The sequence below is a fragment of the Siniperca chuatsi genome, linkage group LG11 (genome assembly GCF_020085105.1).
Source record: "Siniperca chuatsi isolate FFG_IHB_CAS linkage group LG11, ASM2008510v1, whole genome shotgun sequence".
NCBI lineage: Eukaryota > Metazoa > Chordata > Actinopteri > Centrarchiformes > Sinipercidae > Siniperca > Siniperca chuatsi.
In genome coordinates this window covers 424,122-437,930 of record NC_058052.1, presented here as the reverse complement: position 1 = coordinate 437,930, position 13,809 = coordinate 424,122, and the positions used below count along the sequence as shown (strand labels likewise).

The 13,809-nt window shown below is 42.7% G+C and overlaps 1 protein-coding gene across 1 annotated transcript; it reads left to right on the top strand.

The window, feature by feature from the left end:
- degs1 (delta(4)-desaturase, sphingolipid 1) lies at positions 1-11,626 on the top strand. Its single transcript, XM_044213029.1, has 3 exons — positions 1-284; positions 7,986-8,728; positions 9,628-11,626. Exons 1-3 carry the CDS (start codon positions 203-205, stop codon positions 9,772-9,774), a joined length of 972 nt encoding a protein of 323 aa, XP_044068964.1. The 5' UTR covers positions 1-202; the 3' UTR covers positions 9,775-11,626.
- Positions 11,627-13,809: the final 2,183 nt, after the last annotated feature.

Sequence of the window (13,809 nt, the reverse complement as noted above, 5' to 3'; positions counted from 1 at the left end):
TGTGCTGCTCTTCGACACGTTAGATAGCGCTAGGCCTGCTGGGAGGAGGAGCTGCCTGCAGACAAGGGGCAGGGCTCAGCAGACGCACAGCGTTAGGCGAGAGGAGAGGAGAGGAATCAGAGAACTTCTTTCTTTAAAGCGAACTTGTGATATTTAGATACTCGTTTGTTTAAGAAAGTTGTTTAAAACAGTAATCAGAAAGATGGGGAACCGGGTCGCCCGTGAGGACTACGAGTGGGTGTATACGGACCAGCCGCACGCCGACAGGAGAAAAGAGATCTTGGGTGAGCTAGCTTGTGCGTTAGTTAGCAACTTTTAACAAAACCTGTAGTTAACTTTACTTAGAGGTAACTACGTTGACTGAGCTGGGTGACTCTTTCGATTACTAACGCTAATTAAACGTGTAGTGGTGCACGCATACTACCACCATAGTAAGTTAGCTGACTCGGTTCGCTAACGTAACTAAGCTAACGGTTCCATATCCGCCCGTTTGTTTGCCTCCAGTGCTAGTATGGCTAGCCGACATAGTTTACGATTAACATTGGTGAATGGTTTACGTCCGTTATAATGACTCTTTTAAAATCTACATAGTTAGCGTACAAGCTAGTTGCAGCTAGATTAGTTAGCTTGATGTTACATATTAACGTTACAGCCACAGTAACGTGAGTTCGTCATGTCGCCACTCCCTGAAATGACAGACCTCACAGTAAAGTTGCAGTAACGGTTTAACCAGATACTGCCATAGATGGATACAGCGTAACGGAAGACCAGGCCAGCACAAGTCTTCCACACTTGTGCCATGTGTTGAAAGTGTTCCTCAGTTGATGCTGATGTTGGCCTTTGAGAGATATTTTAAGTAGCCAGCGTTAAATAAACACATTAGATGAAAACTACCTGGAGTTGATCCTTTTTGCGCAACCTGCAATTCACACTAAAGCGATGTCAGTTGGACTGTTGTAGCACAAACCAAGACATTTGAAGATTTCCCCTGGGTCTGTCTCTGAGGTTTAATCTGCCCAAAGTCTATCACAGTGTATTATCACCTTGGTCACGCCTATCACATACTAATCAGGCACTTAACAGTGATGAAGTGGATGCAGCCAGAGAACAATAGGCCTGATTACTGATCACTGGGCCATCTTGGGAACTATTAGGTCAGTTTCAGGTGAAACTAGCTATTAACAGATACTCAGGTAGACTCCTCCCTGAGGGCAGGGCTTATGTAACTCAGAGTAGCTTAAATTTCCAGTTCCCGTCCAATTTTTTCACAATTGAGAATGACTTCTGGATGGGAGCCGAAACGTCTTGATTCTGAAAACAGTGTCCAGACGACTACGACTGAAACCTTTTCTACGATAATGGAAATAATCGTTAGTTGCAGCCCTGACATTCATACCGCTTTCTGTAAAATTCAGCCCAACATCTTTGCTATCTTTACAAACCGTGGGATCTCAACTAGACAGCACTGTACGCTGTTATTGTTGTATGAACATTAACAAAGAAGAAATGGTCACTTGACAACTGAACTGAGACACTGACTGTTTGACTGGAGGCTCTGTGATGGATGATTCACATAATTGAATGTGAGGGGCAGCAACATATGCAATGCTCCTTTTTATTAAAGCTGCTTTTCCACCAAAAGTACCAGGAACTTTTGTCCGCAGGAACTACTTTTCAAGGAACTAAAAAGTTATTTTGTTCCCATTGTTGTGCGTGTTTCCACCGCGGTCTAAAGACCCGGGAAGATTAGGCAAATTACACCCATCACACAGCTGCATAACTCTCTTATTTTAATTTATTAAACACATCACCTGCAGTTCAGCATAAGGACCTTTGCTTCTTTTAACCTATGCACCCTCACCTGTTTTAAATACTGTGTCTCACTGCGACGACATTAATGAGATATCATTTTGTACGATCGATATAGCCAACCCTTGTCTTAAGGAACACCATGATTCTACACCATTAACGTTAGCATGTAGCAAACGTTAGCTTTTTGTTAGGGTTGCAATAGCATGACAACAGATTTAAAAAGCAGCATGTGATTCACCTTCAACCGACTGGTCATCCGTTCGCGTGTCTTCCACCACGGCTTCAACAGAGAAGGCCGTCCTGTGACCCGGCATCAATGCATCGATCCAGACGGTCAAACCACTGCTGCTCTGCCGGTTGGAGCTCGACCAATCAAATTTTCAGCGCTGCAAGCCCCACCCTGAAAGTTCCTGTGATTTTGGAAAGTACAACCCCCCAAGCAGGAACCTTTTTGTGGGGTACTGGAACTTAATTTAGACCCTGGTCCCTGCGGTGGAAACGCAGCTAAAGTGCCCTTTTAGGAAAATCAGGGGGTCTGCCTCAGTCCCCTGGGACCATGTGGACTTAGTTTTCAATGATTGAGGATGTATATGTTTTCTGTACATCTCTCTCTAATAGGGGTGGGTGATATGGCCCTAAAATAATATCAATATTAATCAAAAGAAGAAGGGGGGGATTATATATATTCCCCCTTCCTATAACACAAGTAAACACAAAATGCAGTTTTTAAGTGAAGGTTCTTATTATTAAGGGAAAAGAAAATCCAAACCTACATGGCACTGTGTGAAATAGTGATGGTGTGCCCCCCCCTTAAAAACATAACTGTGGTTTATCACACCTGAGATCAATTTCTCTAGCTACACCCAGGCCTGATTACTGCCACACCTGTTCTCAATCAAGAAATCACTTAAATAGGACCTGCCTGACAAAGTGAAGTAGACCAAAAGATCTTCAAAATCTAGACATCATTCCGAGATCCAAAGAAATTCAGGAACAAATGAGAAAGAAAGTAATTGAGATCTATCAGTCTGGAAAAGGTTATAAAGCCATTTCTAAAGCTTTGGGACTCCAGCGAACCACAGTGAGAGCTATTATCCAGCCACAAATGGTGAAAACATGGAACAGTGGTGAACCTTCCCAGGAGTGGCCGGCCGACCAAAAATTACCCCAGGAGCACAGCGATGACTCATCCAAGAGGTCACAAAAGACCCCACAACAACATCCAAAGAACTGCAGGCCTCACTTGCCTCAGTTAAGGTCAGTGTTCATGACTCCACCATAAGAAAGAGACTGGGCAAAAATGGCCTGCATGGCAGAGTTCCAAGATGAAAACCACTGCTGAGCAAAAAGAACATTAAGGCTCGTCTCATTTTTGCCAGAAAACATCTTGATGATCCCCAAGACTTTTGGGAAAATACTCTGTGGACTGATGAGACAAAAGTTGAACTTTTTGGAAGGTGTGTGTCCCATTACATCTGGTGTAAAAGTAACACCGCATTTCAGAAAAAGAACACCATACCAACAGTAAAATATGGTGGTGGTAGTGTGATGGTCTGGGGTTGTTTTGCTGCTTCAGGACCTGGAAGGCTTGCTGTGATAAATGGATCCATGAATTCTGCTGTCTACCAAAAACTCCTGAAGGAGAATGTCCGGCCATCTGTTCGTGACCTCAAGCTGAAGCGAACTTGGGTTCTGCAGCAGGACAATGATCCAAAACACACCAGCAAGTCCACCTCTTCATGAGCCGCGTGAAGGAGGCTTGTTGTTAATGACGTAGCCTGTCGAAACGATCGAAACCAACGTGGCACCGAATGACATCGGCACCAACAGGCGCGATTACAAGCTTTTACTAAACAACGGTATAAGTAGGAGACTCTCTCTGTGTGTTTCTCTGCAGAGCATGTGCGATTGTCAGTAGCCCGCACAGGAGGAGTAGAGCGAGGGGAGATTGTCCACTAGTTAATCAATCGCGGATGGCGCTGTTAATATACCTGGCCGTGTGTGGGAAACACTGCTTGATCTTTTGTAACCAAACCACTTCCACTACTGAAGTCGCTCCCCTTTTTAGAACCAACTCCTCCACCGTGGAGCTGGTAGCAATGTTACTTTTGCTTTCAGTGATGCTTGTTGTTGCTCTGCATAACGGTACAAAATCATTACGTCAAGTCACTATGTTGCCATTATCTTGATATGATTTATTTTTATATATTAAAAATTATACCGTATTATCGTGAACGATATGATATGGCACACCCCTAATCTGTCTTTTCACTGTTAACATAACACACACTTAAGTTAATTGGCCAACAAAAAGTACTGCCATTGTGTTGAGAGTGAGACCAGAGCCATGGATAAAGATACTCATTGACAGCAGAGCTGTCTCCTGGGTTGAATTATTCATGTTAGTACATACTGAATGCAGCATTATCAGGAGACTCTCAGGCCCTGCTACACTACAGATTAGTAAGGTTGCTGTGAACACGTTTCCACAGAAGTAGCAAACTGAAGAGGAGGGAGCTGGGTATGAGTAGGGCAGTCACAATTATGAAATTTTAGTTGATGATTAATTGTCATACAAGTAATTGTGATTAATGATTTAATTGTCTTAGAGAGAGAGATCAGAAATTTTCTGTGCTGTAGGGAGGGGTAGAGTGGATGAGGTTAAAGTTTAGCTGGTAGGGGGTCGAAGAGGCAGGTGGTTGGTGTAGAAGTTAGCACCAGCTCAGACAATGTTTCGAGAGAGAGAGCCTCAAAATAAGAGCAGAGACTAACTGGGATTCAGTTCAATTTTATTTATACAGCGCCAATTCATAACAGAAGTTATCTCATTGCACTTTTCCTATAGAGCAGGTCTAGACCGAACTCTTTATAATATTATTTACAGAGACCCAACAAATCCCACCATGAGCAAGCACTTGGTGACAGTGGCAAGGAAAAACTTCCTTTAAGAGGCAGAAACCTCGAGCAGAACCAGACTCAATGGTGGGCGGCCATCTGCTGCTGAATGTCACACTGCCGATTTTACAGAAGTAGCAGGAGACGAGGAGCTACTTTCGTATCTAATGTCATCTATTTCTCTGCAGAAAAAATCCAAAAAGCGAAATCTAGGATTGTGTTTGTTGTCACAGATTAGGGGAGAGAAATAGACTGCTTTGGTAGTAGACAGAGCACGCTTGTAATTCAGTACCATGCCATGAGAGGTAAAAAACAGTTTTGATTTAGACCATTTGTTCCAATCTCCTGCAGACCTGCTTAAGAGCATGTGTTTCCTCGTTAAACCAGGATGAGGACAAGACCTCTTTGACTGTCTTGTTTTAGTAGAAAAAATCCAACTGAATCCAGGAGACTAGAAAGGGCTGAGTTTAAGTCACTGGTATAATTTAGTTGTAATTTAATTTAATCGCTCACCCAATGCAGTTAAAGTTGATGGACCAATGTGGCGAGGGGTGAATACATCAGCACCAACATTACAAGGACAGACTAGTGTCGCTTCAGATTTAATAAAGTGATCTGACAGCACAGATGTGACAGGAGAGACAGTGGGAGCAGAAACCTCTGTCCCGCTCCATAGAATCAAGTAAAGGCTGTTACCACTGCAGTGCACACTAACTGAGTGAAACCAAAAGTATCAAGAAGTGCCAGAAAAGCTTTACTTAGAGGATTGAAGGCCTTATTCAGATGGATATTAAAAACACCAATAATTAAATTCTCGTCAGAATGAGTAACAAGGTCTGAGATAAAATCTCCCAATTCTTCTTCTAAAAATTGGGATTAAGGGGGTCTATAGAGAACCACGAGATGAAATGATCTGAGTCTGTTGCCCTGGACAGTGATGGTTTTAATTTAAGGGCCTCTAATAAGATTAAAACAGAAAATGGAGCAGGGAGAAAGAGTAGACAGTGTTTCTCGATATCCCGGAAATCATGATGTGCTGCGCGGGAAGCAGCGCCACGCCTCTAGCATCTGTATGTCTGTTTCATAAAGAAAATAATATGTGCACATTGTCTGTTTATAGGTAACCCATTGCAAGAATGCAACTCAAACAATGCTGCTTTATTTTCACACATTTATTGGCAGCATATAATATATGTATACATTTCCTAGTAGCTTCAGGTCGTTCAGTTTGTGTTCCATTTGAGTGTCTTTGTGATGCTGGTTCCTACTGGGAATCAGTGATGGGCAGTCTGGCAGATGTTCAGCTGTTTCCTTTTGAATAGAGGAGTTCATAATTTCAAAATGAACCTTGTGCCTCCCCCTCCCTTCTCCTTCAGCTCGACTTTAAAGGTTAACTTTAGTCCAGTCTAAAGGTCAGTAATGTGGCCATGTTCAGCGAGTTGTAATCACATCGATTGTCTTATCAACACCTGGCTGTTTGCACAGCTTGACATGACTTACCCTAAAAGAAAGTCTAGCTGGATTTCCCCTGGGCCCCAGCCAGTCAGTTCTGTATTTGATAAATGACTGGTGCAGAGAGGCTACCACGGTGACTCCCAACTGCTTCCACACTGACTTGTCATTAACGAAACACACCAGCTCACAGCTTGGTTGGTTTGATTTGTATGTGAGAACAAAACATGGCTGTTACCTCAGGAGATGATTGACAGGATTCTGGTATTAGAAGAATCAAGGCTGACCCAGTTACCTGACCAATATGGTGTGAAACCAGTCCAAGTTTTGCCTCTAATTATGTGGACAACCAAACTGTAACCGCCTGGCTGCCAGTTATACAGAGAAATCGGAGTTGCCGGTGAGGCGTCACACCAACCCTGTCACCTGAAATGCCCCTACGTGTTTACCGTTCTTCAGTTTCCCGTCAGCGATTAAGATAACAAAGATTTGATAAAAGGGTTTACTGCATAGTTACAGCCTTGGTCTCTCTGCTGCCCCACTTCCTCACAGCGAATCAGCTGTCTGCAACATGTATTAGCATTTACACCACCATGGCCCGTCATACCTGGATTTGAAGGCTTATTACATATCAAATGGTATTATTACAAGGATAACATTTCCAAGAATTTTCTAAGAAACATTTTTCACATAATTTCAGTCTAAGCTGAGTGGTTATATTGTGCACTGAGACAAACATCTCCAGCTGGGAATGACCAGTTAAGATGTTAGTGAACAGATCTGAAAGCTGACTTCTGTTTGATTCTTTTATTACAACGGTGTTTGCTCGTAATAGTGAAGTGAGACGCACTTATTCTTCAAAAAATATTGATTATATAAACCTTCATATTAATTGTTGATAAAATGACTTGCAACACAATAAATGTAACAGGTGTACAGACAATGATAATTATTGACAGCAAATGTTCAGTTAGTCACTTATTAGCTGCTAATGTGCATCTTTAATACGCGTGTTTACCAACAGTTATTCTTAAGCGATATCCAACAGTTTATTTGTTTAACACTGTGTGGTTTTGCCATTCCCCCACAGCAAATGCTAGAATATCTAAAGATTAGGAATTCTCTTGCCAATTTAAGTTACTTTCTGAAACGAATGTGCATCAGTGCTCTCAGAGTGTATGTTGTAAGATGCTCTGTGTGGTTCACCTCCTGCACCTCCTGAGTTTACACCTTGCAGTATAATGCCCCTCTGTGACACAGACCTGAAAGGACGCACTCCACAGCTTTGGTGTAAAGAGCTCTGCATTCCTGAAGTGGCGAACTTCTGATACAGTTCTCCCCTGCTTTTTGAATGTTTTGCATGTGGAAACCTAGTAACTGCACACACGTAATCCCTCCTGAAATATAGTGAAATAGAAGTATAACCTTTTGACAGTGTTCAACAGAAGTGCTTGTACTGTGCATCAGAATGTGGTTGAGTACTTGTGTACAGTTACTTTGTGCCACAGCGACATGTACTGTAGGTGATTTCTCTTTGCTGCTGCCTTCTGACTCATCAGAGAATGGTGGAATGGTAAAGTACATTTCACCAGGTGCCTCTGCTACATTGAAATGCTTCTTCACAGTATATTAATTCTCTGAAGCAAAATAATGCAGACGTATCAAACTTTTCTGTTTTTACTTTGACTTTTTTGAATCGAAACATTAGCAGACCTCCGTTTAAATGTTTAACGTGTGAAATGACATGATCTGACGGTCAGATACAAAGTTTTATTTTCAGCATATGAATCTTCACTGAATCTGAGTCTCTTGTTTTTCTCCTACAGCCAAATACCCTGAAATCAAGTCTTTGATGGGTCCTGACCCGAGGCTGAAATGGATCGTGTGCACGATGGTGGCTATACAGTTTTTAGCTTTCTACCTGGTCAAAGACTTGGACTGGAAATGGGTTTTGTTTTGGACTTATGCCTTTGGCAGCTGTATCAACCACTCAATGACCCTTGCTATTCACGAGATCTCCCACAACACGGCCTTTGGAAACAACAAGGCCATGTGGAACCGCTACTTTGCCATGTTTGCCAACCTACCCATCGGCCTGCCCTACTCTGCCTCCTTCAAGCGCTATCACCTGGACCATCACCGCTACCTGGGCGGGGACGGCGTAGATGTAGACATCCCCACTGAGTTCGAAGGCTGGTTCTTCTGCACGCGCTTCCGCAAGTTCATCTGGATTATTCTGCAGCCGCTGTTCTATGCCATCCGGCCTCTCTGCATCAACCCCAAACCCATCACTCAGCTGGAGGTGACCAACGTGGCCTTCCAGCTCACCTTTGACATCCTGCTCTACTGGCTGTGGGGGGCCAAGCCTGTGGTCTACATGCTGGCTGGCTCCATGCTGGGGATGGGCTTGCACCCCATCTCTGGTCACTTCATAGCTGAGCACTACATGTTCCTCAAGGGCCACGAGACCTACTCTTACTACGGCTCCCTCAACCTGCTCACCTTCAACGTGGGCTACCACAACGAGCACCACGACTTCCCCAGCATCCCAGGACGCAGGCTGCCCATGGTTAGTACAGCTGGGTGACCGTGGAGATCATTGTTACCCACAGGTGGCACACTTTTCAGTCAGACTGCATTTCCATGAGGTTAGAAAGCAAGAAATCATTTGGATGGAGACAAATCAGTCCAGGCAGGCAGCTTAAGTCCTCTAACAAACAGGATGTGCAACCATGTTACTGTGTGAGAATGATCTCACTGTGCTGGTCAAACTATCCTGACATTTTTGCCCTGATCTCTTCTTGAATGCCTCTTTTGTCGTCTTTGGGCAACTTCATGATCAGACCCACTCGGACAGGCACTTCGTTAGGAATGTAGTTGTTCACAGTGTGCACAACTGTCTGTTGCATTAAAAGCAACCCAAGTAGTAGATGTGTGTCAGGACAGTAAAGGTACACTCCCTGATGATTAGATTGGATTCAGTTTTGCCATTTCACAGATGAAGTACCAGTACAGCAAAATGCAGTTCAGAATCTACAGTTCTCCCCAGCCTCAGACCTGCAAGATAGAGCATTATAATGTTATATATATAAAGCTATAAAACACTACACATTTGACTTAAATTGATGCATTTGGGGAGAAGAATTACACAGCTACTACACAGGGTTTTGAAAGGGGTTTTACAGTAGTAGCGTTACAAAATGAGTTTGGTTTCTCTGACATGTTTGCTATCCACAGGCTTTATCAGCTCTGACCACACACAGTTTATCCCATCAGTCACAGGTCTGTCGGAGCCAGCAGCACCCAACCCAGCTGTTTCACTTGGGTGGAAGCAAAAGTGAAACTTCAAAATGATCAGCATGCTTCAAACATGAAAGCATTTCTAGGCTGTGTAATCTGTAAAGGGCTCTTTCAAATCTAAAATGTCATCTTAAAGCAGCATTCATTCTGTTTCTTGTTGCTTTCCAGGTGAAGAAAATAGCAGCAGAGTATTATGATGACCTGCCTCAGTACACATCGTGGGTGAAGGTCCTGTACGACTTCATCATGGATGATGCACTGAGCCCGTACTCTCGAGTCAAGAGGAAGCTGAAGGGAGAAGTCAAACAGGAGTAACTTGTTTAGAGTAACCGAAAGCTGCTCTGGAACAAAGCTGCGGCGTCCACCATGACAGCAGCACAGCTCACCATCCTATAAACCTAACAGCTTCTGCATATTAATACATTCAGCATGTTAAATAAGGGTGGATATTGTGTACATGAGTTTGTAAGTGTGCTTTTACTCCACAGGAAGAGAAAATAGTTCCAGTTATTTGTTATCCAGGTCAGAAAAACCAAGCCAAGTGATGTTAGATTGAAAATATAATAGTTTGGAGCTTGTGGTGTGGTTATAGGCAGTACGTAGGGCTGGTTGCACAAACACTCTGCCTTAAACTGAACCACTTGTTTGTTTAAGGCCAGACACCTAATTTGCTGTGTATTCTGAACAAAGTAAAACTATTGGCTGGATTGCAATGAAATTACAATTTGTCCAATGCTTTGGTTTAAAACTGACCCCAAATGTCCACTGAAGGATTATTTTTATTATATTTCGGCTGTCTGGTGTCCAGGCTCCTTCACGGCGTTCAGAGAGGATCTGCTGCCAGCCTAGCCTGTGTGCTAATGTGCTCTGTACACGGTGGATCTATTTCCAACGTCTCTGAGGCCCCACAGTGGCCGTTACCCCAGCCATCAGTAATAATGGCGGTCAAACAACTCTGATATGAACAGACTGCTGAAGGAGACTTGGCAGAACCAGAATGTGATATCTGTGGGCTCTCTGCGAGAACTGGAGCTGAGCGTCCCTCGCACTCACGCTGGTCAAGAAGTTTTAAAATCCATCAGTGATGCAGCCTGAGAACAGAAAACTGTCCTCTTCCTCACAACATTCTCCCTCTGTCTCTCTGTCTCTTGTGTCCTACAAAGACCTTTTACTAGAAACATTCACGACTGAAGCAGTAGCAAGAACGTATGTCTGGACTCTAAAATCTCTCTTCCTCCTTATTACTCACTACATAACTGCAGTAACCATGTTGTCCTCTGCTTGCTGCTGGTCAGTCAGTCAGTCTTTATTTTTGTTGAACTGTTTTCATTTGCATTGGCCTAACTGTAGACCAGTCTAAGATGTCTGTGCAACCAGCCCCAGAAAACAGCCATCGAGATAGCGACACAGCCACCTGTGCACCTTCTCCTCCTGAACTGGTGACTGGGTGCAGTTTGTAGTGTGCCACAGAGATTAGCTGTACTACTGAATGGACTTAGATATCTTCCTCCCCTTTGGACTCTACTGTGTGTGTGTGTGTGTGTGTGTGTGTTGAAACGTGGACCAAAGTTGAACTCTGAGTGAATCCGCTCATTAAGATCCCTCCGTATGAATTGAGTTTTTGCGTCATGCTGCTGTCAGGCGAGTGTGATGGGGCGTTTCATATCGTGGATTGAGTTTATGGGGAGGCTTGCATTGGTTGCTTTATATGCTAAATGTAGAAGTTAACCTTCTCTGGCCCATGACCCTTTTTTCTTTTTCAACTGCTCTGCTTTTTAACATGCAGCACTTTAATGCACCACCACATTATACAACCTGTTGTCATGCTTACACACAAACTGTGACTGTAACACTCACACTCATGAGTTGTATGTTACTCATCAGTGCCTCATAGCTTTGTTTTCAATTCCACATTTGTGGTCTGAATTTAAATTAAATGAATTCATTCACTTTGATGAAAAACTGTATGTAAAGAATTGACTTCCTCTCGGTTGTACAGGCAGGGCTGCAAACACTGCAGTGAGGAGAACGCTTTGAAACAGCCTCAAACTCAAATTACCTGGGGCCACTGGCCGTTTTGTTCTCTCCTAGGGGCCACTTGAAGACTCTGCAAATAAAAACACTGAAATTTTAATTAAGAAAAAAAATAAAACAATGTACATACAAAGATGCTGTTTGAGATTGCATTTCTGGAGAGCGACAGCTTCCTCACAACCAGGGACAGGAAGCAGTCATTAAACACCGTGAAAAACGAATCAGTTGTCCACCTCTTGGAACTGTCTGACCTCCACATCAACCTCTCTTAGCTTTAGAAAGACGTTTTGATGTCAGGTAGCTGCAGGAAACCAGCGTGTTCCTGGTCCTAACCAATGTGTTATGTTAACAGCTTGTTAAATATGAAATAAAAAGGCCAGTTTTATCCTGATTTTACAGCATTGTTAAAGAAAAAAGTAAGAATACTTAAAAATAAATAATGTACTTGTGGGCCAGATGTGACAATAAATTGGAAACGCGGGGAACCTTATGAAATGATCTGGCCCCTGGGCCACTAGTTTGAGGCACCTGGTAGACCTTCATGTTTGACTATATCATTTACAGAACAGTTGAATAAATTAAACATGAAAAATCCAAATGATTTAGGGGGGAGGGTGCATCCATGAGACGTGAACTCATCACCTCAGTATGACACAACAGGAACACTTCACTTTGATTTTGATGGGCTTTACTTTTTCCAGATATTCAGTGAATTTTAAAAAGTCCTTTATTGAACTAATACAAGAGACTCACTATCAAATTCTGCAAATGAGATGGAAAGTTCACTCCTCCTCACTCCTTAACCTTAGAAACAGCAGTTGACAAAACAGTTTCACTACAGGGGCCATTCAGTAGCTGTTGTGGAGCTTTCAGTCAAATCACATGATCTTCATCAGCAGGTGGATTTTGCCCAGTTGTCATGGAACTGTAGTTCAAATTTCTGTTTTTTTTCTCTCAGTTTTAAGGACTTGAGTTAAGAGCAAAAGTTAATTCTTGTTTCAAATGTTTTTAATGTGAAGCACCATTATGTTAGTCACGTATAGAAATGTAATATAATACAACGCTTCTTTTTATTAACATAACAAATATAACAAAATCTTAACGCAAGCTCTCCCAACTGGAAAAAATCAATTTCAATTTTCAATTTTATTTCAATTCAATTTTATTTATATAGCACCAATTCATAACAGAAGTTATTGCACTTTTCCTATAGAGCAGGTCTAGACCGAACTCTTTATAATATTATTTACAGAGACCCAACAAATCCCACCATGAGCAAGCATTTGGCGACAGTGGCAAGGAAAAACTTCTTTAAGAGGCAGAAACCTTGGACAGAACCAGACTCAATGGTGTGTGGCCATCCAGAGAGAGAGAGCGAGAGATTCATTAAAATGGTGCAGTGTTTATATAGTTTTCACTTACTTGTATTTTTAACTGCAAGTCAACATTTATTATTATTATTGCTATATTACCTTATCTGTATATATACTAATAGCACATTTTTTCTGTTTATGTTTTTATTTCACACATGCTTTGGTAATGTTAACAGCTGTTTCCAGTGCCAATAAAGCCTGCTTAATTGAATTGAGAGAGAGAGAGCATACAGAAGCACAATACAAAATCCACATAGGATTTTAAAATAATAATAATGTAATGGTAGTGGTAATATTAATAAAATAATAATCAGAATAATAATGAGTAATAACTGTAGTAGCAACTGTCGAGCATGAACACAGGGGCAGCAGGTGGCCCACAACCACAGATCCAGACTCTGCAGGAACACGGGGGCAGCAGGTGGCCCACAACCACAGATCCAGACTCTGCAGCTCCGGAGGCAGAAATACCTGCTGAAAGCGACAGAAGGAGAGAGGAGAGAGACGAGAAAGCACAGAACTACGGCAGAGAGAAGATGTTGAGTTGGTAACATGCAGTAATGGGATAAAAATGCATACAGATAGAGAGGGAGAGGAGGAGAGAGGAAAGAAGTGCATCATGGGAAGTCTCCCGGCAGTCTAGGCCTATAGCAGCATAACTAAGGGATGGTTCAGGACTCATCTGAGCCAGCCCTAACTATAAGCTTTATCAGAGAGGAAAGTCTTAAGCCTACTCTTAAATGTGGAGATGGTGTCTGCCTCCCGAACCCAAACTGGGACCTGATTCCACAGGAGAGGAGCTTGATAACTGAAGGCTCTGGCTCCCGGTCTACTTTTGGAGACTCTAGGAACCACCAGTAACCCTGCATCCTGGGAGCGCAGTGTTCTAGTCGGGTAATAAGGTATTATGAGCTCTTTAAGATACGATGGTGCCAGACCATTA